This window comes from Erpetoichthys calabaricus, chromosome 17 (genome assembly GCF_900747795.2).
Source record: "Erpetoichthys calabaricus chromosome 17, fErpCal1.3, whole genome shotgun sequence".
In the NCBI taxonomy this organism is placed as follows: domain Eukaryota; kingdom Metazoa; phylum Chordata; class Cladistia; order Polypteriformes; family Polypteridae; genus Erpetoichthys; species Erpetoichthys calabaricus.
The window spans coordinates 80607483-80632921 of record NC_041410.2 but is presented as its reverse complement, the minus strand read 5'-3'; the positions used below and the strand labels follow the sequence as shown (position 1 = coordinate 80632921).

Genomic DNA, 25439 nt, shown 5'->3' with positions numbered 1-25439 from the left:
TCAAAGGCTGCAACTACTTTAGAGTCAGACCCACTAATTAGTAAATAATGGATCAATTAAACAATTAGAACACCTAAAAAAGTAGAATGAAAATCAAGATGAAAATACTGTTTAAAAAAAAATTACATTATTCCTATATAACTGCTTGGCACATTTTTATATATATATATATATATATATATATATATATATTTATTTTTTTATAGCAAACTTAGTTTTCTAATTTCTATGTTGTTCCCTAAACACAGAACTTGGGAAATATCAATTCACTTAATTAGCCCAGGAGTTCAATTAAAAACAGAAGCTAGTTGGAACAAAAACCTGCAGCCAAAGGGGTTCACCAGGACCGAGTTTGGGAAACACTGATCTAAAGCAACTTTAAGGCAAAGGACTTAATGAGTTAGGAGGAAAATTTAGAGCAAAGAGAGAACAAAGATTCAAGTTTTGCATGAGACTGAGAGACAGAAGTCAAGACAATGACTGCTTAAAAGTATTTGAAGCTGAGCAAGTGGATGGCATCCTTTTGAGTTGGTGTGACTTTTACTCCTGTTTAGTTGGACCCAGTGAGGCAGCAGGGTGATTGTTTTAATTTTCCTTTTGTATATTTGTTATTTGTGCAATTTATTCATAAGACTATCTGACCTGTTTTTAATTATTTTTGCAAAAACTTTATTTTGCCACATCTATATAACTGCCAAGTAGCTAATTGCAACAGTAGTAACATTGTTGCTTCTCCTTTTTAAGGTTTACTATGAGCTTTAACCGACACAATCTGAAATATACAGTACTACCAAAAAAACCAAAAAAAGTTTCAGAGGAGTGCATCGAATGGATCAAAAAGTATTACCCACGTATGTACTTGAGCTAAAAAAGTTGTTTTTATTTTTTACAGTATTTCCTGTTTATTCCCCACTTAGACTCTGCATCAGGGAACACCTTTGTGTTAACCATCTTAAATATTACTTCATACTGCACATTAATTGATCGTTGTTGTACTTTATTCATTTAAATATCATCTTGTCCTTTTAATATTACTTATGGGATTGTTCTACAGATATAGGTATTTTTAATGTGTATATTTATATAGTTCTGTCTTTTTTAATTGAATTTTAAAACATACCTGTAGACTTTGTATTAAAGCCAGTGGCACATTAAGTGACTTTTGGTCAAAGTGGATTTCAAACTTGATGACTGCAGCTGCTGATCTTGTTGCCTAAAGATGTAAGATTATAGACTACACTAGATTAGAATTCATAAGGCATGACAATACTCCATAATGACTTTCGCAGTACAGTTTTACATCTCCAAAGTATTGCAGGTGTGGCAATTTTTCCGACAGCCACGTGCTGCCTAGCAAAGCTGATGCTTTATGAAAGTATTCCCAGTATGGCAAATTCAGCTACAATCTTGGTGCTTCCTTTTTTGCTCTTCCTTTCTGTCTAGGTACATAGAATGGAAGGTCCAACACATCTGCAGTCCATATTTCTCGTACCTGCATTATATGTATTGTACCTCTCGCTGAGCAGTTATTGGTTGTCAACTCTCTCATACACAGAGCTTGCCCTTACATCTTAAGCCAAAATCAAACCTGTTGGGGGTATGTCACTAACTAGATGAACTATGTTACTGGGTATGTGACACTACACAACTTATTACAGGAGCATGAAGCAACTGACTCCACCTCACATAATATGAGGTGGCCTTAAGTCACTGAAGGTTAACTAATTGAATTAATTCCATAATGCTTTCAGAAAATACTGTTATGTTTTACATGCTTAGTAAGTAGTACATTTGGATTATGATTAATTAGTGTTCTTTTTTTAACAAAAATTGAAATTGAATATTTGGGGATGGCTGCAATATTCAGTACAGTATATCATATACCAAACAACATTGAGCATGTGAAATTAAGACCTCATACACCAAGTGAAAACGTACATTTTTCAACATTTTTGGTGTTCATGAATAGCAGTCAGATAATCTGGGTGCTTCCACTGTTGTATCATATTGAGTAATAATGTATTTTTGTACATGCTGATCTAGGCTGTTAATGTTACTGTAATAATATTGTTAATGTTAATAGTGTAGAGGTGAAACATTTGGTTCCTAAGCTGTTTGGTATCCTGTAATGTAGAATATGCTTTTTTACGATTTTATAATGCAATATGTATTGCTGCTACTTTCTACAGGAGACTCGGGAATCATATATTGTTTGTCTCGAAATGACTGTGACAGTTTGGCTGAAAGTTTACAGAGACAAGGTATTGCAGCCTTATCTTATCATGCTGGCCTTCGTGACAGCGATCGGGATTATGTACAACAGAAGTGGATCAACCAGGATGGATGTCAGGTAAATTAATGTAAAAGTTTCTGTTTTCTTAAGTGTCTAATATTTAAGTGTCATAATTAATGTATTAATGCACCCATAATAAAAATTGATTTTTGTGTCTGTAGTTCTTTTAGATCACTGTTTCATTTAATAAGTTGATAGTCTGTACCCCTTCACAATACTTGTTTCGCTTCTTTTTACACCATTAATTCTTCTTTCTTCATTTCTTGCTTTTTTAAAAATGCTTTTAGTACTTTTTCCTGTATAATAGTTTTAAGACATTTATTTTGTATGTTCTTTGGCGTTTACTTTATACTTGAACAACATCTGAATAGACATTTTTAAGTGTCTCTTTTCAATAGTAGTTTTATTTTATGCTGTATCACAGTAACCTTTGCCTGTAAAAATAAGGATATCTGCCTCAAACTAATGATTTTTGTTAATAATCAAGTTTAATCCTGTTGATAGCTGCTGTAGGAGTTTGTGAGAATTTTTTTTTCCTTTATGTTTACCAGGTTATGTGTGCCACAATAGCATTTGGAATGGGAATTGACAAACCAGATGTGAGATATGTGATTCATGCAAGCCTTCCAAAATCTATAGAAGGATATTATCAGGAATCTGGCAGAGCTGGAAGAGATGGGGAGATATCACACTGTGTCCTGTTTTATTCTTATCATGATGTCCTCCGACTTAGGCGGCTTATACAAAGTAAGCTAACTTCAAAGAATGTTAAGGTCTCTTTGCAATTCCAATTGTGTACAGTTCACACATGACTGAATCAGGCATTTATTTGAAGTTTATATGGATATGTTTCTTGAAAATAAAGTAGTCCTAAAGATACTGTGTTCCCAAAAAAAACAAAAAAAAAAAAAAAAAAACACTTCCACCCCAACCTTTACTTGATTGTATATGACAAGGTAGTTCAGTTTAATGTAGTTAAAGGTAACAGAAAGGATTTTGTGGAGACCTGGTATGTTTGTTTTAAATTAGCATTAATGAATTCTTTCCCAATTCTAAAAAAAAAAAATGTACATTTCATTAAAAACATGCCACTTTAGGTTGGTATGAGACATCACATAATATTGGAAATGTAGGGGATGGGCTGGGAGTCTACATGTTAAGCAAAATGAGTCTTCATAAGATAAGACAGTAGATTTTTCTCTGCATATTGTCCCATCTGGTTTTACTGAGAATATTGTTGTAAGAAGATTGAGAGTGCCTGTCAGATATTATTTCACTTCTTTTTAACTCTAAATGGTCTAAATGTAGATCATTCAGAAAAAAAAATGCTGTGGTTTTTATGCCAGTGATGAAACAATAATGAATGAATATTAAAGTTCAGCTTGCACATTGCTGTATTTTTTTTAATTTCTCTTTACAGTTAGATAGAATAAACAGTATTTTGTTTTTCTGTTTGCATGTTATTTAATACAGTGTATCAGTAGTGCAAACTTATTATAAATTCCTTTTTATTTATAAACTAAGAGGTGATAGCATTTGCTAAATTACTTACTGTGTTGTAACATAACAAATTTTAAGAAGACTATAAATATCTAAAAGATTGGTGTTACTGTAAGGGTTTAGTTTTATGTCTCTTGTTATGAACCTTGTGATCCCATTTTGCAGTCAGACGTTTATTGTCAACCAGTATGACTCTTGTTGTAGTTCATCACTGAATCAATTATCAGTCATGAAAACAGAAGCTATGAAAATCTTTTTTTGTGTTAAGTAAATGCATAATGATTCAAACATTGCAGCACAATATAATGGGGTGGGAAATGTTACAAAAACACACTATTGGTAAATTCTCCTTACCAACAGGTGAATATGAAAGATCTATGTGCCCTTATTGGAATTTTTTTTTCATGTTACAGCTGAATTTCAAATAAATATGTTGGACCTTTGTCAACCTTAATTAGATCTTGTATCTAACAAATTTAAATGAGGAACAATTCAAAGTTTTTAGGCAAATTTAAATAAAATTTCAACGCATTAGTTTCATAGATGTTCATACCCTCTAACTGATGCTTCATGTAACCTCATTATGCTTTGATTATAGTAATAAGTTTGTTTGTATAGATCTCTGTCAAGTTCATATCGAAGTTGTGCAATTCTAGCTTACTTTTTCTTTTCAGAAAAGTTAAGACCCTCACATTGTATGAAGGTTGCTTCAGTATATGCCCAAATGTTTTCATAGTATTGATCCCCATGGACTGTCTGGACCATTGCAGGATATTGATATTCTTTTTCTAACCACTCCTTTGTTGGGTTCAATATGTGCTGCCTATTGCATTGAAAATGGATAGATGTTCAGTGTTGGCAATTTTCATTAATGTTGGTAATTGCTGAATTGAGTGTTGTAATTTGTGTTTGGTGGATTGTTTTATTCTTTTATCAGTGGAAAAGGATGGAAACAAGGATACAAAGCAGACTCACTACAACAACCTTTACAGCATGGTGCATTTCTGTGAGAATTTAGTGGAGTGCCGTAGGTCCCAGCTTCTGGCTTATTTTGGTGAAAATGACTTCAATCCGAGTTTCTGCAGAGAGCATCCTGAAGTTATCTGTGACAACTGCAGCAGATCAAAAGTAACAGCCTCTTATTTTTACTTAGTGTTCACTTAGTGTTGGCACAAGACTAATAATAGGGATGAGTAGTAATTTGAAAGTAGTTATTTGTATTTTTTATCCATTATACAACCTTGCAGTAGTCTAAAACATTTCTACAATTATATTTGAGGTCTCTAGTGAATAACATAAGGACATTTAACCTGATGTAAGCATCATAAATATTTGCTCCCTGTGCAAAATACTTCAGCATTATGATTTATTATTTTCCTCAAAGTGTTTCTTTGTTGCTTCCAGCAATACAAAACCAGGAATGTAACAGAGGAAGTTAAACAAATAGTCAGATTTGTTCAGGAAAACTGTCGAAGAGGTGGAGGAAAAAGCTTCAGAGCACAGCCGGGTACCAAGCTAACTCTGAAAATGTTGGTGGATATTTTCTTGGGTATGGTTTTTCTTACCACATTGTTAATTTTTCATGTTTTAATATGTGATTGCCGAGTTAAAAATAAATGTTATACCAGCATCCATTTTGACCCTAGGAGTGCATTTTCTCATTTGATACATTTTTAAAGCAAAGTGTTACTTGGTTGATGTTTTGCTTTTTGTTAAGGCTTTTTTGTTCTTTTTACAGGTACTAAAACCGCTCGAATTCAGAACGGCCTGTTTGGCAAAGGAGCTGCATATTCTAGACATAATGCTGAAAGACTCTTGCGCAAGTTGGTATTAGATAAAATTCTTCAGGAGGACCTGTACTTCACAGTCAATGACCAGGCTGTGGCTTATGTGACTTCAGGAGAGAAAGCAATGGCTGTACTAAATGGGTTTTCACAGGTATTATAGCTAAAGAAACAAGAAAGCATCACAACACATTGAATTAGTGTTACTGATGTGGTCATATGCCAAGTCAGACTCTCTCAATTATTACTGACCAAAAGAACACATTAGTTTGAAATGCCCATGCTGTTTATATGCTTCTCTGTCATAATTGAATGTAAAATGTGATGGAGGAAAGTTTGAGGAACAGCCTGCCAGTCTGAATGTTGCACATGGACTGCAGCTAACAACTGTTTTGCTGATCTGTTAGTTGGTCTGTTATTTCAATTAATTGTTTTAAAAATGCAACTTTTATGTAAAAATGCAAGAATATTATTTAGAAATGAGTTTTGTTCCTTAGCAAAGCTCTCCTTCATAATTGCTTTTTCATGCGGAATAAAAATAAATGTCATGAAAATGGGCTGTAAGCTTTAGAAAAAATTGCAACAGAAAATGCAGTTTGAGAATTTTATAGCTCGTTGTACAAGCTAAGAATTCTGTTTCTTTAATAAAGCAGAATGTGAACATCAACATTGCTTACTTCTATAAAATTTTGTGATGGACTGGTGCTTTGTCCAGGCTTGGTTTTTGCTTTATGCATGATGTCGCCTCATTAGGTTCTGACCCTCCACAACTTTTTACTGGAACAAACTAGTTAGGAAGTAGGATCATGGTTTGTTGTAGCATTGTATTCAAGCTGTTTTTTTTTCCTTTTACTTATTTTACAGTTGTAGTTTAATAAAAAGTCTGGGGCTGAGTGTCAAGAAGATTAAAATTGTGAATATTATCACAAAGATGCTTCATTTTTTGATTTTGCATACTTTAGATAAGACTGCTTTATATGCAAATATGAATACAGTCTTAGATTCCTGAAGCATTCCTTCTGTCTGTGCAGGTAGAATTTTATGACACTGAAAGTGTGAGCAGCATTAGAAAGCAGAAGGCATCTGTCACTAAAGAGGTTTCCGGAAGGGAAGAAATGGTCCAGAAATGCCTTCAGGAGCTCACTGATCTTTGCAAGAAACTGGGAAAAGTATTTGGTGTTCATTACTACAACATCTTCTCCACTGCAACTATCAAAAAGATTGCTGGTAAATTGCTTGATTAGAAGAAAACAGAATTCAAATAATTAATGCAGTGAGACATTCTTAGTGTCCTCATAAAGGAAAGTTCCTTTTGTGCATTTGCACGATTGAAGCTTCATTCGTGCTGTGCAGTGAACTCATCTTGTGAGGATGTCTTTTTTTGAGACTTAAAAGAATAATTGGTCAGTTTTAAATGAATATAACGTTATGTTCTAGGTAAAATCAACACATCATTACTTTTGCAGAAACCCTATCTTCCGATCCAGAAGTTCTTCTTCAGATAGATGGTGTGACTGAAGATAAGTTGGAAAAGTATGGAGCTGAGCTTATTGATGTCTTGCAGAAGTATTCTGAATTGCAACTGCCAGGTAAACTGCTGCTTCTATTTTCTGTCTGTCGACTAGGGCTCGGTATCTGCACTGATGTCCCGATTAGATTCTAATTCACAATGCCCCAATTCAATTCAATATCGATTTTATCTTTACTAAATTAGCATGCACTGATATATTTGAAGTTGTAGCTTTCTTAGAAATTGTTTAACCATGTATAGAGAACATGAATATAATGTGACAAATTTCAGTATCATCATAAGATATGCATAAGCATGAAATGACATTTAAGAAGAAATACTTTAGTAATAAACAGTTAACATCAGTATTTGGAAGATGTGGAAAAAAATAATTTTGTTATTATTTAAATATAATACAAAGAACATGTTTTCACAGCACTGCACTCATTCAGAATTCACCATAATTTATCTAACATATGTATTGTTGCATCAAAGTCCACACATATTATGGGGCAGCTCCTTCTTTTAATGTAATGCAATGGCATATACATTATAAAATGTCTCTTATCTTGTGAATAATATTATAAATAAATCGAATATTGCTTTTTAAATAATAAATGTTATTCAATAAACCTGTGTTATGAATCTCCATGTAAACACCCTTTGACTAAACTGTTCGCCAAATTTATTACCTATTTGACAGTCTTGAATTAGTTGAAATTAAAGATACAGCACGAAGACTCGTGTCTTTCTATAATTCTTTTGTTGCTCACTTGTAGCAGTCATGTTAATCAGTCTCAAAAGTGTGTCCTCAGTCTTCAGACAAAAAGCAAGCATTTTAAAACAAGGACCTAGAGCTGATGCTTATTAACAGTGGCATTGAATGAAAGGAACATAAAAAGAAAAAGAACCGGCCATCATGACTGAAAACTCTGCTATTATGGAGCTACTTCAAGTCGGCTGTTTTGAGCACACGCTCACTTTTGTATCGCATGCTGAAATGTCCAACAATTGCTCACTTGCTTTGCTGGGTGAGGCACATTGCAAACTTTTTCCACCATAGCAGTACAACTACGTAGCCACACGCTTATAGAGAAGCAATGTTTATTAAACTTGCCAACACACAAACGGTGAGTCCTCTCAGCAACTCTGCATATAGACAGCAAGGTGGCTACCAGAGTGACTGGCATGCAGTGCGCTTGTCTGCAACACATCCGCCACAGGTAGGCAGTTGTTTTTAATGTGTATTTGTCACATAGAAATCTGCTGCCCTGGATGTTCAGCTGTGCACACATATGATTTCTGTGTTGAAGATGCTGATTTCAGTTAAAGAAGGCACATCATTTTATTGAAGATAGTAAAGTGCTTTTTCCATAGAAAGCCTTAACAGGCGCATTAGCGCAATTTACTTGATCGGACGACAAAAAATAAAGATAAGCAAAAATCTACATATAGTAATTGAGCAGGATAGAGATTCACAAGATCTATATTGAGACCATAAGAACTGATATTGAATTGTCAGTCATTATTATCCCACCCACTTTATCCTAACACAGGGTCACAGGAGGGTGTCTGCTGGAGCCAATCCCAGCCAACACAGGGCGCAAGGCAGGAACAAATCCTGGGCAGGGCACATGCACACCCACACACCAAGCACCCACTAGGGACAATTTAGGATCACCAATGCACCTAAACTGCATGTCTTTGGACTGTGGGAGGAAACCAAAGCACCCAGAGGAAACCCACGCAGACACTGGGAGAACATGCAAACTCCATGCAGGGAGGACCCGAGAAGCAAACCCAAGTCTCCTTACTGAGAGGCAGCAGTGCTGCCACCATACCGCTTAAACGAAACATAACGATTAATTGGAAAATTTATATTTTTACCCAGGCTTGCTATCTTCAGTGAAATGTTCACAAATAAAAATATTCACACAGTTCATTTTGATACTTTGATTTATGATTTTTTTTTTTCTGGGTCACTTTTAATAAATTACTTTTAGAAATAAATGGGGTAACACTGTAAGTGCATTGTATGTGTGATTCTCAGTCAAAAGATATGACATTAGCACCACCTTGTGGCCATGAAAGAGAAGCAAAAATGGTTAAGTTGTGTCCACGACTATTTACTTGCCAAGTACAAAAATAGAGCACATATTATATTAATAGTTTATTTTTCTACAGTTTTCATGCTTCCCAAAATTCTGAGCTATTGTAAATTTAAAAATGACATAAGCTATATAATGGAGCAGTACCTAATCATTTTACACTAGTGCAACATTTGAAGCCAAAAGGATGATGTTGAAGTAACAAAATTAAAACTATTATACATTTTTTAAAATGAGCCAATGTGTATTGTAGTGTTGTGCGTGGAAAAAAAAGCCTACTACAATTTGCAGTCTGACCCGATACATTATAACATTTCTGTTTTATATCCAGATGGTAGATACTAAGGGAGGCATTTTGAATTAAGAAACCTTTATTTTTATATCTATTAACTTATGTGATATGATTTTTAGATGAATAAAATGTTTAACTTATATTTGTCATGGTGGTTTGTTATCCAAGTCACTCTCATTCAGATGCCAACAGTGAAGTCAAAAAGGGAAACCAGCCACCTGGTTTTAATTCTTCATGGTTAGTGATTTGTTAGAATGAGTCTATACAAGTAATGTATACTTTTCTAATATTTCCTTCTCTATTTAACCTTTTATGTCCCAGTGAGTAAGAATGTTGTTGGTATTCTAACTGTAAAATGCAATTTATGCTATAATATAATTTCCTAATGGTAAAATAGATTTACTGTATGTAGGCTATTCATTATTTGCAGTAAATGCATTATCATATTTTAAGTACTTACTGTTCATATGATGTGAGAGCATGTTTATTGGAGGACAGTATCTGGAAGTGGGGTAGGATTGATAACATTGTCCATATGGAATCTGTTTTAACACTCATTTAGCATTTACTTGAATTTTACCACAATAAAAACTGGAAATCCAGTTATGTATGTGATTAGCAGTTGTAAACCGCATATGGAAAAAACACTATTTTTAATATAGGACATTACAGTAAACACTACCAATGTGCTTCTTATGTTGTAGTTCATTAAATTACAATTATTTACATAATTCTGTCTTTGTTAGAGAACTGGCATTTGAAATTACTTCAAATTTAAATTAGAACATGCTGCTAATTAGGACTATTGATGAAGTTTTATAAAGGTGACCATTACAAATTATTTTACATATACACGTACATCTAGGATTTTTGGCAGGAGTCTTGGGATACTTATACCACGCTGAGAACCAGTTGTCTGCATTGCATTCCTTTTGTCCATTTCCACCTGACATCATCACTAGTGTGAATATTATTCTGCTTGATATGCTTTAATTGAATAAAATGGATAACAAAGGTTTTGGGTTATTTACTTCTTTTAGTAGTAGAAATGAGACACAGGTTTACTTTTGAAGTTTTTCATATTTTGTATTGCACTAAAGTTATCACTTTTATGTGATTTAAAAACTAGACAAGTCAGTAGGGTCAAAATATATTTCTTAACCCAGCCATTTTTGAATGTTGAATAAGTTGGTGTATGTTAATATTTGTGCTATTTTCTTAACATTCAAACAACAATGTTTCTGTTTGGTTTAAATAGTCATTTGTTGTAATTCTTTTATAGCAGAGGATCAATCAACAACACCAGATGCTTCTAGCACCTGGATTGATACCAATAGAGAATATACCATGACTGAAGATGGATGTGCATCAAGTTACTTTACCAAAAAAAATGAGAACAGAGGAAAACGAAAGGCAGCACCCTATTTCAGAAAGTCTAAGAAGAGAAAAGGAGGCAGCAGCCAGCAGAGTACATCAAACAGGTACGGTCTGACTTTTTACAAGAGTTTATTTTCCTCTTAAAATTGATTATTTTCATAAAAGCTTGGATATAAGAGAAATGGTAACATTTTTACATTCTAAAACAGAATATGTAGCTTTTCAACAGCATTGAGAGTTGATTTTTTTTTTTTTTTTTGGATACCTGAATTTGGCAATGAAAGAATCCAGTCATTTGGTTGAGACACAGTGAACTTTTTTTTTGTCACTGTTTTTTGTTTTTTTTTTTTTCTTTCTCACAAGTTCACTGTAACCAAACCTAGAACACTTGGAAAGAGTTATTTTATTTTTCTTTAATAATACAGCACAATATAATAAATGCAAAGCTATCCACCTTTCAACCTCTGTTGATAACATGGTGTGAAAGTAGGGTGGAACAGCAACATATGGTATGTAAAATTTTGATGATGAATTTGAAATCGTTAAAGGAATGGCAACAAAAACTATAATGTAACATCATGTAGGATCAAACTGGGTCAACACCATTAATCCCTCTTTGCAAACATCACAGCATGTTCAGAGAGAATGCTTTAAGATTCAGTCTTGTAAATTGTTGCATGTTTTTGATATTTTTCCTCAAAAATCTAGTGGGAGGGGGACCTTTTTTCCTACATTTGGATTCAAACTGCAGAACTGATCACAGGTGAAAGATAATACTTATTTTATTTTTGCAACTGGTAGATGCAATAGAGCAATCATATGTATATTGTGATCATTAAAGTTACCTTTTGGGGAGACATTTTTCCTCTCACATTTGGACGGTGTCAAGATGAAGTCTAATTTTTGGTATCTGACCAGGGATGGTTGCTTCTAGAGTAACAGCATGGGATTGTGTTGAAATAAATGTTTGAATAATTAATGATTTAATTTTATTCAGAATTTAAAATTATTGGACAATTTATAAATTTTATCCAGGTTTCTTATATCTAGAACATTAGCATTTGTGGAAATGTGAGAATGAAACAATAAAATACTCTGATTAATTCAGCGATATTTAATTTACAAATCCATATGGTGTATCACTTTGTTCTTCTATACTAAGTACATACTGTACATGAGTTATTGCAATATGGTTTAATCTAATACTTTGCAATATACAATATTATTGGTTTTCCCCTCCAGTGTGTAACTGTATAAATGTTTTGCATGCCCACACTGGAGCAAGCAACAAATACCTGACCATGGGAAAAGCATGGACTTTTTGAAGTTAATGCCTGCTACCCTGACTGTCTTGTCCTTGAGCCTTATTTATAGTCATAGAAAATGCAGATCTCTCTGGATATTACAGTCACTTAAACTCAAATGGTATCGCAGAAATGTTTGGAATGAACGCATCTTCTCCTATACCATTGTCAGTTAAACGTTTTGCTTCTGTCATGTTTGGCATGGGTTTTGTCACACTTAGCCTTGTTCCATGCCATAATTTTGGTGGGTCAAAATTGTGGAATAGCATTATCAGCGGTCCCATTTTTAAAATTAACCTGTGTGATGGCATTCTAGCTGGTTTCAAATAATTTAGGAACTCAGTGGGATTTGAGCCATAAAGCTTACCTTATGTTTGGGTACTGATATTATTATAGGTGCCAGAATTGGTTGTTCACAAGGCCATTTATGCTTTTTAAGTTATTACAAATGTTTGGGAAAACATTGTTCAGTTTGCTGAACTGGGGGCACTACTTTATAGAAATCTGATTGAAAAGAAGTTAGATTAGTTGTAGAATCAGTAGAGAATTTGCTGTTGCACCTTGGTGCTGGCAGACTTCTATGCAATTATATCTCCCTGTAAGTGAACTCACATATTAGTTGTCAGTGTCATTTTGTGAAAGTGTTGCTTGCCTTAAAGCATTGTATCTTTGGCGATAAGTTTGTCCACAGGTGTCGATCGTAGAATAACTTGCAACGTTTGGTGTACGTTACCTGCCAGAACTACAACAGCTTCTCCCATTAACTGAGTGTTTCCTCTTATATCTTGTAGAGCTTGATCAAGTGCTTCAAGAGTTCTTTTATGCACCAATGACTTTGCATACTTTAAATAATTGAGCTTGACCAGAGCCCTTACTAATGTTACACATTGCAATTTGAAAGATTTAAGGATAGTTTTAGAGCCGAGTGTAATCAGTGTAATATGGATGATGCAACTGCAAGACCAGTTTGTTTTCTAAATTTAGCAAGAAGCAAGTTATTCTTAGCCCTCCTGGTGCATCAAGGAAAAAAAATCACCATTTCCATTAGTGATGAGGTCCATAGTTATAGGCCAATCTTTGATCATCAACGAAGAGTTTTTTTTTTTCTCATCACAAAATGTCCCGATCCAGTATAACCTCAGTTCTTCTGTGCATTGGTGCTTGTAAACCAAGATGAAGAGTTTTACCATTCATGGATATGCATTTATCTTCAAGCAGTATGAGAGCTTTATTAAATACTAGACAAAAAGCCTGTTTCGACAACGTAAGATGAAACGGGCACGAGTTTGTGTCAGTAGTGTATGAAGAACAAATGATAAGTAAGAAATAAATAAGAAAGTGATGTAAGTAATGATAATTAACTAAGAAGTTTGGGATATGTATGACTGACTTTATCACGGCAAAAAATACTGTACACTTAAAGACATGCTATCTATGACAACGTTTTTTGTTTGTATACTGGAGGCCTGTCAGTATGCAACTAAAGTTGTAAAATCTCTCTGTAGGCTACATTTTTTGTGAAGACACTCTCACTGTTTGGTAGTAATTTCCTTTGATGTGGCCCATCTTTAACTTGCACCTTCACATCACTCGCCCGCTGAAAGTACTTAATAATATGTTCTTATGTATTATTTTGAGTGTGAGGATTGGCTGTGATCGGGGCTAATATCCTACGCCTGGGCGGAAGGATTTGGGATTTCAGAATAATAATCTCTAGGCTAAATCCGCCGCCTGCCGCGATGAAGCAAATTTTCTCTTTAGAGGCATTTGTATAAGTTGGAAGTGAGACGAACTTTAAAATGTTTAAGTCGTGAATGTACCTGTTGAAGACAGTTGTATAATGCGTAGGCTCAATCCGCTGCCTGCCGCGATGTTGGGGTTGGATTTCGGTCTCGTAAGGTTTTTCGGCAGCGGCGCAGAAGGCGACCGTGCATTCGGCTTCGGACGGGAGTGAGTGAGTGAGTGAGGAGGCAGGCGAATTATGTACAAGATTTTGGGAGAAAAATTAGCTCCATTCCAGGATTAGCTCTCCCTGCTTCTCTAATAGTATCCTCACGCAGGATTTATTTGTATTTGTCTCAAAGACTTTTTGCATTTGATGGAGCGAGAGTAGTTGCTATAATTGTGAAAAGACTTCTTAGTTGAAGTGGAAAATATGTAAGAGATGCTTCCAACAAAGTAATGTCCCAATGTTGATCATTTTCAAGTAAACCATTATTTTGGCACACTTCCCTATATGTTTAACAAACTTCCCCATTGACGCTTTTCAGATCTGTAAAGGAAGTTGGTTCACAGACTATGTGAAGTAACATTCTTGGGTATTAGTGGTCGGAATTGTTTGAATGAATTGTATACACACATTTCTGAAGATATCCATTGCATGTGCATCATATCCTGGAACCCCGGCAACCTTGTTTCCTTTTGTAGAAAATTTTTCTTGATGTATTCCAGGTATAATACTTTGAAACTTGTGTATACAGAAATGTTCTCGCAAATGGATCTTGTTGGGACCAAAGAAAGAAGGCAGTGCATATTGTGTTAGGAGGTTGTGCAGCTCTTTTTAGGGCATTATCAACAGTGAAATAGACAAACTGCTTCATTACTACTGATATACCTTCCCATCTGATATTTGTGTGATCTCATCTGTGAAATCAGGGTGAGGGGTCTTGTGTCCAGGTTTCATAGTAGCCTATCTTTTCTGTATTGTCCTAGACAGTAACTATGAAAAATGTGGTCCAGATCATTGAAAGTGTTTAGGATTGTAGAGGAAAGGTATATTCTATTTTATATACATATGAAAGATTATCGAAGTTACTCTGTTATGTCTTTTGGTAGTAATGATATAAATGTCTACCACTAGGATGTTAACGAGTTAACTTCAAACACTTGGTCCACAAAATATTTACCTATTAAGGTTTGGATATCCATATGTTTCACTTGTATACATTAATATAAACTATGTTGAAATAAAAAGTGGTATGGTTTTGTGATGGGACTACCTAAAAACATTGTGACTGCGTTTGTTATTCGTTTCTTTTGCAGTGGTTACAGCAGCAGTTACTCAAAGACGTCATACAGCAACTCAAAGGCAGGATTTAAAGCAAGATCACGTTCCTCACAGGGCTTCAGTTTTTCTTCAGGGGTGTCCGCCACGAAAAAGCCTGGCTTCATGGCTCCACCCAAACCGCAGAAGAACCAGAGAGCATTTCTAACTCCATCCTATTCATTTGTTTAAACAGCAAAACTATACAATAATATGTAGATTCTAATCCACTGTGCAATATCAGATAAACATTAATAAATATTAATGATAAATCATTATTAATATGAATTTCATTGTAAATGTCATGTAAAGTTGGACTGTAAACAAATTGATTTGATGTGTAAATATTATTTGTCTTGTGTACAAACAAATATATGTACAATTACCAAGTACTTCTGTTTCAGTCGTATCTTGTTTGTGTGTGTTTGTTTTTTTTTTTTGATAATTGCGCAACTTTTTTCTTAGTGTACTATGGACAGTTATATTTAGTGGTATTTTCATTTTACAGCTTATCATGAGTGATGGATGCAGTATGTTATTGGAAGTCCTCCAGAAGACCCAGACCAGTAAAGTTGCTTTTGGGCACATGTATAGAAAACATTTTAAAAGTGTACTATCTTAACTGAGGATAGATCATAGAGCTCAAAACAAGTTTGGCGTCCTTATAATTTGGCATAAAACTAACTTTAAACAGGAAATAGCTTCTTTTTGACATGAAAGTTGTTTTCATTTTAAAGTTGACATATTTTGAGTGATGTGTTTTACAATATTTCAATGTGGGGAAATGCAAAATGTATATTACGTATTTATTCTGTTTTCAGAATCTGTAAATTTAGTTTTTGTATTTTAATATACTTGTATAATAAAACTACTTTTTATTTGTTATGTTAATTTCTGCTCTTGTTAATAGAATGTGAAATACTGATAATTAATTCCCTTAATAGTTAATTACATTTTCGGTTACAGTGCATATTACAGAGCCTATTGAAAAGAAGAAAAATATCAGCTGTATGAATGATTTTATAAGCTGAAAGGTAATTAGTACCAGTTAGTAAATAAAAGGTTAAAGGCATATTGACATAAACATGCTAGAAATATTCTCCAAAATAGTTGTTGTGAAATTAAATATATAATACAATATGAAGGGCAAAAAGAGAGTGAACTTAGGGTTGTCCAACGTGCTGTTATTTACTATATTAATAATCTGCTGCAGATCAAAAATAAGACACAGGTGTCCTACATTTGTTAACTTAGACTACTGCAAATTACAGAAATCCAGTTATTCTGAGGACTTTTTTTTCTTCAGAATTATCTGGACTACTGATATTTTGCATTTACATAAATGATTTAGATAAAAGTGTCTTTGAAAATCAGGTAAATTAAGGAGATTACACAAAATCAGGTGTATAACTATCTGATAACTCGAGTCAGGAGAATTCCAGAAAAAGACCCAGGTAAAATTCTAAAGTGTCCGCTTACATTTAAAGTACATAAATATATGATCGTAAAAATAAAGTACCTGTAAACATATTAAATTGATCATTGTGTTTTTCTTCTGCTGGGTAATACAGTTGTCCTTGCACACTCCAAAGACAAAGTTAATTGGCAACTCTAAACTGGTCTCATGTGGGTGTGACTGCTCGCAGCTGTTATGTACCAATGCCCCTACCAGAGTTGGTTCCTGCCTTGTGCCCAATGTTCCCAAGAAATTCTTCTGACACCATGCCCTGAATTTGGGTTAAGGAGGTTTGAGAACGTTATGTTAGTAATTATTTACTTCTTCAAGAACTCCTATAGAATCTGGGTTTTGTGGGTAGAGGGGAGGTTACACATCTGTTTTAGTTGTTGTGCCAGTAAAGTTTGATTAACATCCATTTCTATTGGGTACCTGCTATGCCCAACTCTGGAGAAAAAAACTGTAGAATCAATTGATGGACAGTGTCACAGTTACCTGAACTTGATTGTATCATGAGTTTTAAATTTGATATCAGCACTTAGACATGAGTTTTAAATTTGATATCAGCACTTAGACATCTGATATCACGCTTTTAAAATCTGATAGCTTAATCCTAACATATATGCATTTTAAACTCTCATTAAGTTTCAAAAGCTTTATCATATTTTAAAAACCGGATATCAAATTTACGATGTCAGTTTTTTTAAAACTTGATATCAAACTTCAAAAGCTCGATATCAAATTTAAAACCGACGATAACAGCGTTGTAACTGCTAATAATAATACGTAATACCAAGGAAATGGATTACATGTTAAAACGGCCTGCTATATTCTAGGTATAAAGCAACAGTGATTCTCACCGCGCTAGACATGTTAAACTGAAAAGCTCCGTTGGCGGCGTCTCGTCACAGATAATCTGCAGGTATCGTGTGTGATCAGAAATGTATGTAAATAGCTAAAAAGGAACTATGGGAAGGGTAAAGGTGTTGCGTTCTTAGGGGCTGTAGCGAAAGTATGTTAGAGTAGGTTGTAAGACACAGTATAGAAAAAGGGTACATGGTGGTGGATGTTATAAGATGCCACTTAAGTTTCATATCACATCACCCCAATTCGTTACCCTAACTGTACCAAAAAGCCGTGTCTATCAGGACACCCCGAAAACCTATGGTCCTGTTTCGTTTCTGACTATTTGCGATAAAGGTGGCGTTGAATATGACAGTTAAACGTTTGCTAGTTTAAATATTTTGTATTACGTTTACCATACACGAAGAAAACTTATCGAAATGTATTAATGCAGTAATAAGCAAGTGCGGGTGGCATCATTTGGTGCTCGGGAAAGACGCTGCACCGTTATCACTTATCTGCTGAAACCACCGCGTTACCTCCTGCACGGAGAATGGGAGGTTTGCTTATGACAGGCCGGAGCACTTCTCAGGTATGAAACACTCCTCAACCTCGGTTTAGAACAACTGTCATATTCGCTTACTTACAGTACTGTTCGGAAAGCTTGTAAGTGTAACAAAAAATAGCAGCAGGAAAAATTAAGTCACCATTTCTGACGCACTCTAAGACGCGGCAATCATTCCAACATGATCGTGCAGGGTTAAATCACGTGAACAAAATTTCAACCAATCGGAGCTTACTCTATATTCTGCGCAAGTGTTTATCTTTCCAGCCAATCATCTTGCGTTTCATTCGTGTTCCCGCAGCTAAAAGAGAACAAGCGAAACAAAATAAACGTGATTATATCACAGATGATCGACGGGATCACGTTGAGATGATGCTGTCTTAATACAGTATGCATTTATGTTAACAAGTGTTGGGTCCAGTGCTGTTGCGGTGTACAGCGTACATAAGCTGGGTGCTAAGGGGTCAGGTGCAGAGTACCTGATATAGTAAGAATGAATGTGCTGGATGTGATCTTCGGGTTTCCGAGTTGTGGCAGTGGAGATCGAGGGGCGATTTCTTCCTCTTTTGGTTGCACCAAAGATTACAGCCAAATCGGGCGATGTAATCCAAAGTCACTGTAGCCTGGACCACGCTTATGATGAAGAATTGTATTATGGTTTCAAAGATCACTATGTTTCCATTCATAGAAAGGTTCCTACTTCGGCATTTCTAGTATTGCTGCGTTTTTAGTTATATGGTTTTTAAAACTAATCTGGTATGTCCAATGCAAAATGGTAAACATTTTTTGATAACGCCAATAGCTAATACTTAGTTTTTTTTGTTTTTTTTTCAATGACGCAAATCTATTATCGTGACGCAAAGACTGGCCTACCCCAACTACAAATACCTTAAAAGTTAGTCGGGGTGGAGAATAGTTACCAATTGGTTCCTAATGTTAATGCTTCCTTTGGGTGCCTAATCTTAAAATTCCTATTAGGTGTCTAATCGTAAATTTTCCGTCTTGCGTCACGAAAATAGAAAAGTACCGAAGAAAAATACATTAAATAGTAACTAATAAAAATAGACGGATATAGGTGTGCTCCATTAAGTTAACACCGTTAACTATGTAAAGAGCCGATTCTAAGTCAGTAAATGTTACTCATTAAGGAGAACACTTACGTTCATAGTGAAGTTGCCGGAAAAATGCCACAATTCAAAACATTTAGAATAACCTGGTGTGCTCCTTTACTTCGAAAGGGCCTTATTGAGGTGGGAGTTCGCGCACTACGTTGAGCATTTAGACCGCCAGCACAAACAATAATTAGGACTAAAACTCTTTGTCGTTTATAAAATAAATATAATGCCAATATTTGTAGGTACATTGACAGAGCAAAAGATTTGTGGGGCATAGGCAAGTTGCTGTGCTCAGTAAAGAATTGCATATAGGCCTACTGTAGTCTGTTTGTTTTACTTTTTAATAGTCAGTAGTTTTCTCTTTTTCATATGTAAAGTAGTGGCAAAATATTCTGTAAGAGGTTCGCCCTGTAATATGGTAAAAATCATTATACCATGGGTAATTATGGACTAGAAACCCTGTTTACAATCTACTGCCTTGTCCATCAAAATTTCAAGGAATGGGCACACCATCTACAAAGTGGTTGTGAGCAAGCTGACTTTTTAACTTATTGAATCTAATCACAGGCACATTTTTTTATTAATTGGGAAGAATAAAAATCCATATATTGTCAGTTGATATAATGAAGTATTTACTTACAGATACTCATATTTCTGAAGTTTTTGTCTCTACTACATACTGTTACTTTAAGAGACTGATGAGCGGATCAGCATTGTGTTTGTTCCAACTTTGTTTTTTTTATGTTATGTCATTATAATTATTAATGCTAACTGATCCAGCTTTGTGGGCCACTTTGTATTGCATGGATATTCAATTAGTTATAACACTTTGAAGTTATCTGATGCTGTTCAATATACTGTAATTTATTTTGCTTTGCAAAGGCAATATAAGAACATTGAATTTAGGGAAAGTTGCTTACAAATTTGAACGGGTCAACAATACTTAGAACTGTGCTATCTTGATGAAAACTGTATTCTCTATATCTTGTAAATAATGTTTTAAGGCCCCAACATTTGTTTGGTTGTATTTCTTAATACATCTACAGTTAGGTCCATAAATATTTGGACAGAGACAACGTTTTTCTAATTTTGGTTCTGTACATTACCACAATGAATTTTAAATGAAACAACTCAGATGCAGTTGAAGTGCAGACTTTCAGCTTTAATTCAGTGGGGTGAACAAAACGATTGCATAAAAATGTGAGGCAACTAAAGCATTTTTTGAACACAATCCCTTCATTTCAGGGGCTCAAAAGTAATTGGACAAATGAAATAACTGGAAATCAAATGTTCATTTCTAATACTTGGTTGAAAACCCTTTGCTGGCAATGACAGCCTGAAGTCTTGAACTCCTGGACATCACCTGATGTTGGGTTTCCTCCTTTTTAATGCTCTGCCAGGCCTTTACTGCAGCGGCTTTCAGTTGCTGTTTGTTTGTGGGCCTTTCTGTCTGAAGTTTAGTCTTCAACAAGTGAAATGCCTGCTCAATTGGGTTAAGATCAGGTGACTGACTTGGCCATTCAAGAATTTTCCACTTCTTTGCTTTAATAAACTCCTGGGTTGCTTTGGCTGTATGTTTTGGGTCATTGTCCATCTGTATCATGAATCAATTTGACTGCATTTAGCTGGATTTGAGCAGACAGTATGTCTCTGAACACCTCAGAATTCATTCGGCTGCTTCTGTCCTGTGTCACATCATCAATAAACACTAGTGTCCCAGTGCCACTAGCAGCCATGCACGCCCAAGCCATCACACTGCCTCCACCATGTTTTACAGATGATGTGGTATGCTTTGGATAATGAGCTGTTCCACGCCTTCTCCATACTTTTTTCTTGCCATCATTCTGGTAGAGGTTGATCTTGGTTTCATCTGTCCAAAGAATGTTTTTCCAGAACTGTGCTGGCTTTTTTAGATGTTCTTTAGCAAAGTCCAATCTAGCCTTTCTTTTCTTGAGGCTTATGAGTGGCTTGCACCTTGCAGTGCACCCTCTGTATTTACTTTCATGTAGTCTTCTCTTTATGGTAGACTTGGATATCGATACGCCTACCCCCTGGAGAGGGTTGTTCACTTGGTTGACTGTTGTGAAGGGGTTTCTCTTCACCATGGAAATGATTCTGCGATCATCTACCACTGTTGTCTTCCGTGGACGTCCAGGTCTTTTTGCATTGCTGAGTTCACCAGTGCTTGCATTCTTTCTTAGGATGTACCAAACTGTAGATTGTGCCACTCGTAATATTGTAGCAATTTCTCGGATGGGTTTTTTCTGTTTTCGCAGCTTAAGGATGGCTTCTTTCACCTGCATGGAGAGCTCCTACGACCGCATGTTGTCTGTTCACAGCAAAATCTTCCACATGCAAGCACCACACCTCAAATCAACTCCAGGCCTTTTATCTGCTTAATTGATAATGACATAACGATGGACTTGCCCACACCTGCCCATGAAATAGCCTTTGAGTCAATTGTCCAATTACTTTTGAGCCCCTGAAATGAAGGGATTGTGTTCAAAAAATGCTTTAGTTGCCTCACATTTTTGTGCAATCGTTTTGTTCACCCCACTGAATTAAAGCTGAAAGTCTGCACTTCAACTGCATCTGAGTTGTTTCATTTAAAATTCATTGTGGTAATGTACAGAACGAAAATTAGAAAAAAGTTGTGTCTGTCCAAATATTTATGGACCTAACTATAGATAGATAGATAGACAAATACTTTATTAATCCCAAGGGGAAATTCACATACTCCAGCAGCAGCATACTGATAAAAAAAAAAAAAACTATTACATTAAAGAGTAATAACAATGCAGGTAAAAATAGACAATAACTTTGTATAATGTTAACGTTATACCCCCCCCGGGTGGAATTGAAGAGTCGCATAGTGTGGGGGAGGAACGATCTCCTCAGCCTGTCAGTGGAGCAGGACAGTGACAGCAGTCTGTCGCTGAAGCTGCTCCTCTGTCTGGAGATGATACTGTTTAGTGGATGCAGTGGATTCTCCATGATTGACAGGAGTCTGCTCGGCGCCCGTTGCTCTGCCACGGATATCAAACTGTCCAGCTTCATGCCTACAATAGAGCCTGCCAGCCTCCCCAGCACACCACCGCGTAGAAGAGGGCGCTCGCAACAACCATCTGATAGAACATCTGCAGCATCTTATTGCAGATGTTGAAGGACGCCAGTCTTCTAAGGAAGTATAGCCGGCTCTGTCCTCTCTTGCACAGAGAATCAGTATTGACAGTCCAGTCCAATTTATCATCCAGTATATATTTATTCATCCATGTATGTTCTGCAAAGTAATATTTTTAAGTGAAAGCCCAAAATTGAAATATGTATGTCTTATTACATTTTGGGAGCATATTTGTAAATACGTCACCTTGGCATTAAATCAAATTATTAATTTTAAATTCTATCATCTTCTGTGAATTAGCAACTATCCTGGGGTTGTTCCTGCCATAAGCCAACTACAGCTGACATATCCTTGGACCAGTTCTAAAACTGGATTAAAGTGATCAGAAAATGAATGAATTAATAGTCCATCTCCTACAATGTATCCTGATGTTTTTGCATTTTCTAACCAGGAAAGGAGAAGGCCCAGATACACAACTCCATAAGAGGATAAGTACATCAGTGTCTGTAGTTTAAGAAACAAAACGCTTTATAATTCTCAGTTATGAGAAACAAGTGTCATGTACAAAACAGAAAACAATCACTCTGGAATGTGGACCAAAATTCTTTGTTCCAGTCATCATTTAATTTTTTTATTTGCCAGTTTTAGATATGGATTTTTTTTTAAACTTAGCCTCTTTGGCCAGCATCTCAGAATGCACTATCCCTAATTCATTTACAAAGGTTTTTCTAATAAACAGTTGAAATTTAAACATAATTAATAATAAGCTAAGGGGGTTTATCATTAGGATGCTGAAGAAATTGCTGCTGAAAATGGGGATGTGCATTCATTTGTCAATATCTTCTTATATAATAGGATACCGTGGCTGTTCGTTTGTGTGTCTAGGATTTTAAATCACCTGTAGCTCGCAAACCGTTTCTGAACTATTGACCTGAAATTTGGTACACATATAGGCTACTACGTGACGTCTATTATACGCTTTCGGGGTGATGATTGACCTCCAAGATAATTCCTCTTTTTATTTTTACTTTATTTTATTGTAGAATCAACTCCCGGCAGAGGCCAGCAGGGCGGCCGTGCGGCGCATGCCTTCGGACGCCGTTCTCATCCCTACCATCTTCGCCGTCACGTCCCCTACCTCTTCATATCTTAAATCATTCTTGAGGCAGATTGAATACTTAAGTGCCAGCTTACGTGAAAAATGAAAGAAAACGTATTAAGTAATTGCAACACAAACACTTGACTTAATCAGTTTTAACGCGAAAAGATGCCGTCGAAAGAAAAGAAGAAGTGGGCCACTAAGATGGAGAAAAGAAGAGCTGCTCACAAAGCAGCATGCGCATCAACCTCTGAGCAAACTAATGCTAAACGTACAGAGAAAGAGGATGAAATGTATAAGTCAAGTGTATTATTCACTGAACGTTATCGTGCAGTCCGCCGTTACTGGTAAATAATAAATCGGTAATTTCAAGTAGCAATTAACAATTAGGCAACACTAATGCTATTTTGGCTGTATCTGAAATCATCGTAATGGTATCTTGGTTTTTAAAAGGTACCAATTTCAATCAAAAACATGAACATTTCTGGGTGTCCAAATTTTGACAGGTAGTGAACACTGCAGTGCCTAATACATGGTAAATGAGTAGCAACGCTTTCGTACGGTATTTTGAAAAAAATATTGTGCCATATTATAAAAAGGTCGGTAGATGTCGCTAAGTGACTATTGTAAAAGCTCTCTAAGATTTTTATTAGGGTATTCTCATTCAGACTGGCAGCAGTCCTGGCATGCTTCCTGTCGCAAGCCAATTTCAGAAACGATAGGCTTCACCCGCCGTAAAGTGTTGAATTGTGTCGCTAAATTATGTGTAAAACAACACGCATCAGTCATTTCCTCTTTACCCGTTTTATGGTTTACTATGTTATGCAGAGTATTATATGAACATCAGACCATTAGTTTGCTGTCACTGTGTTAATGACAGTCAAATGAGACGCAACACAGTATATAATTGTAAAAAGCGGAATTGAACGTGGATATCATAAATTATTCTTTTTCTACGACTCCTTCCTCTTCTAAAACACAATGCGGGTATTACACTTTAGTCTATATTCTGCAGCTAGACTCTTGATTTACTTGTCTACCTTTTGCTTTCAATTTCCTCCGCTCGGATTTATGGGTGGGATTAACGACACGGAAGAGGCGTGTCTTTTGTGGGCAAAACGGAAGTGGTCACGCTTTAGCATTTCGAAGGGTTTTGGCGGTCACCTGATTACACTCTTCTTTGGCGCCTTGGTGACGACTGGCTTAGCAAGCAGTTTGAAGGTTTGGTGTTGCATCGACGTAACAGATTTTTAGAATGCAGACAGATGCCAGGAAGGAGTTGCTGTTGAGAATGAACAGTCCGAGGCTCATTGTGAAGTTGCAGAAGCTACAGGTATGTGTTCCTCACGGCACTGTTTTGTGTTTATGCTGCGCGCCCGGGCACGGAAATATGGGTCGGCGAGTTTTGGTAACTAAGTAATAAGTACAATTCGGGCTTGTATACGGTAAAGTCTATGCCCTGCTTCTAAACTCATGCCAATGAAGACTTCGATGGTTGTGGGGTTTCTTTCAAGCTAAGATTTAATTAAGTATACTGCTACTTACTGCATTAGATCTTTGTTATGCCACTACAGAAAGACGCAATAATACTGGCCTTATATAGGAATTTTCAAATGTGTAATTGCATTTCCGAATTCTGAAATGTTGCCTTGTTATGTTGAAATGCATTAATGTTTCGGCTATTTTTTTTATTATTTATTTTTAATTTAGTGCATATGCTTTCTCTTCATTTGCCAAAGTACGCTGCGTTGTCCGGCCATCTGCCAACAAATGTCAGTCTGTGTGGGCGTCTGGTTGTAAAAGAAGAGAAATTAATAAATAACAGCAGTGCTACTGTTTCTGGTGTACCACCTGTTATAATGCAAAGCATTTTATTAGTGCATGCATTAAACAAAATATTACAATAGATGGTGCATTTCAAACATGAATGCTGGATACGTTCCGCAAAGAGTAACTTCTAGATCGAGTCTACTTGCAGAAATTTATTATCCATCTAAATAAAATGTGCATCTGTGTGTCCAACTGGTTG

General features: G+C 35.7%; 2 protein-coding genes across 6 annotated transcripts in view; both read left to right on the top strand.

Moving 5' to 3' along the window:
* Positions 1-16088, top strand: part of blm (BLM RecQ like helicase) — a 38970-nt gene extending 22882 nt beyond the window's left edge. For 3 of the 4 annotated variants that reach the window (XM_051920871.1, XM_028823121.2, XM_028823119.2), the window contains exons 13-22: positions 745-851; positions 2190-2350; positions 2845-3040; positions 4731-4921; positions 5198-5342; positions 5532-5731; positions 6609-6804; positions 7044-7166; positions 10770-10968; positions 15211-16088. In XM_051920871.1, the coding sequence (XP_051776831.1) occupies positions 745-851; positions 2190-2350; positions 2845-3040; positions 4731-4921; positions 5198-5342; positions 5532-5731; positions 6609-6804; positions 7044-7166; positions 10770-10968; positions 15211-15403 (1711 nt within the window). In that variant the 3' untranslated portion in view covers positions 15404-16088. The remainder of the gene's footprint in view (positions 1-744; positions 852-2189; positions 2351-2844; positions 3041-4730; positions 4922-5197; positions 5343-5531; positions 5732-6608; positions 6805-7043; positions 7167-10769; positions 10969-15210) is intronic. The other variant, XM_028823122.2, reaches the window with a different exon arrangement.
* A 1796-nt stretch (positions 16089-17884) lies between these two features.
* Positions 17885-25439, top strand: part of wdr76 (WD repeat domain 76) — a 41859-nt gene continuing 34304 nt past the window's right edge. The window contains exon 1 of one of the 2 annotated variants that reach the window (XM_051920900.1): positions 17885-18102. In XM_051920900.1, the coding sequence (XP_051776860.1) occupies positions 18064-18102 (39 nt within the window). In that variant the 5' untranslated portion in view covers positions 17885-18063. Of the gene's footprint in view, positions 18103-24156; positions 24744-25439 lie in introns of those variants that run through there. The other variant, XM_028823360.2, reaches the window with a different exon arrangement.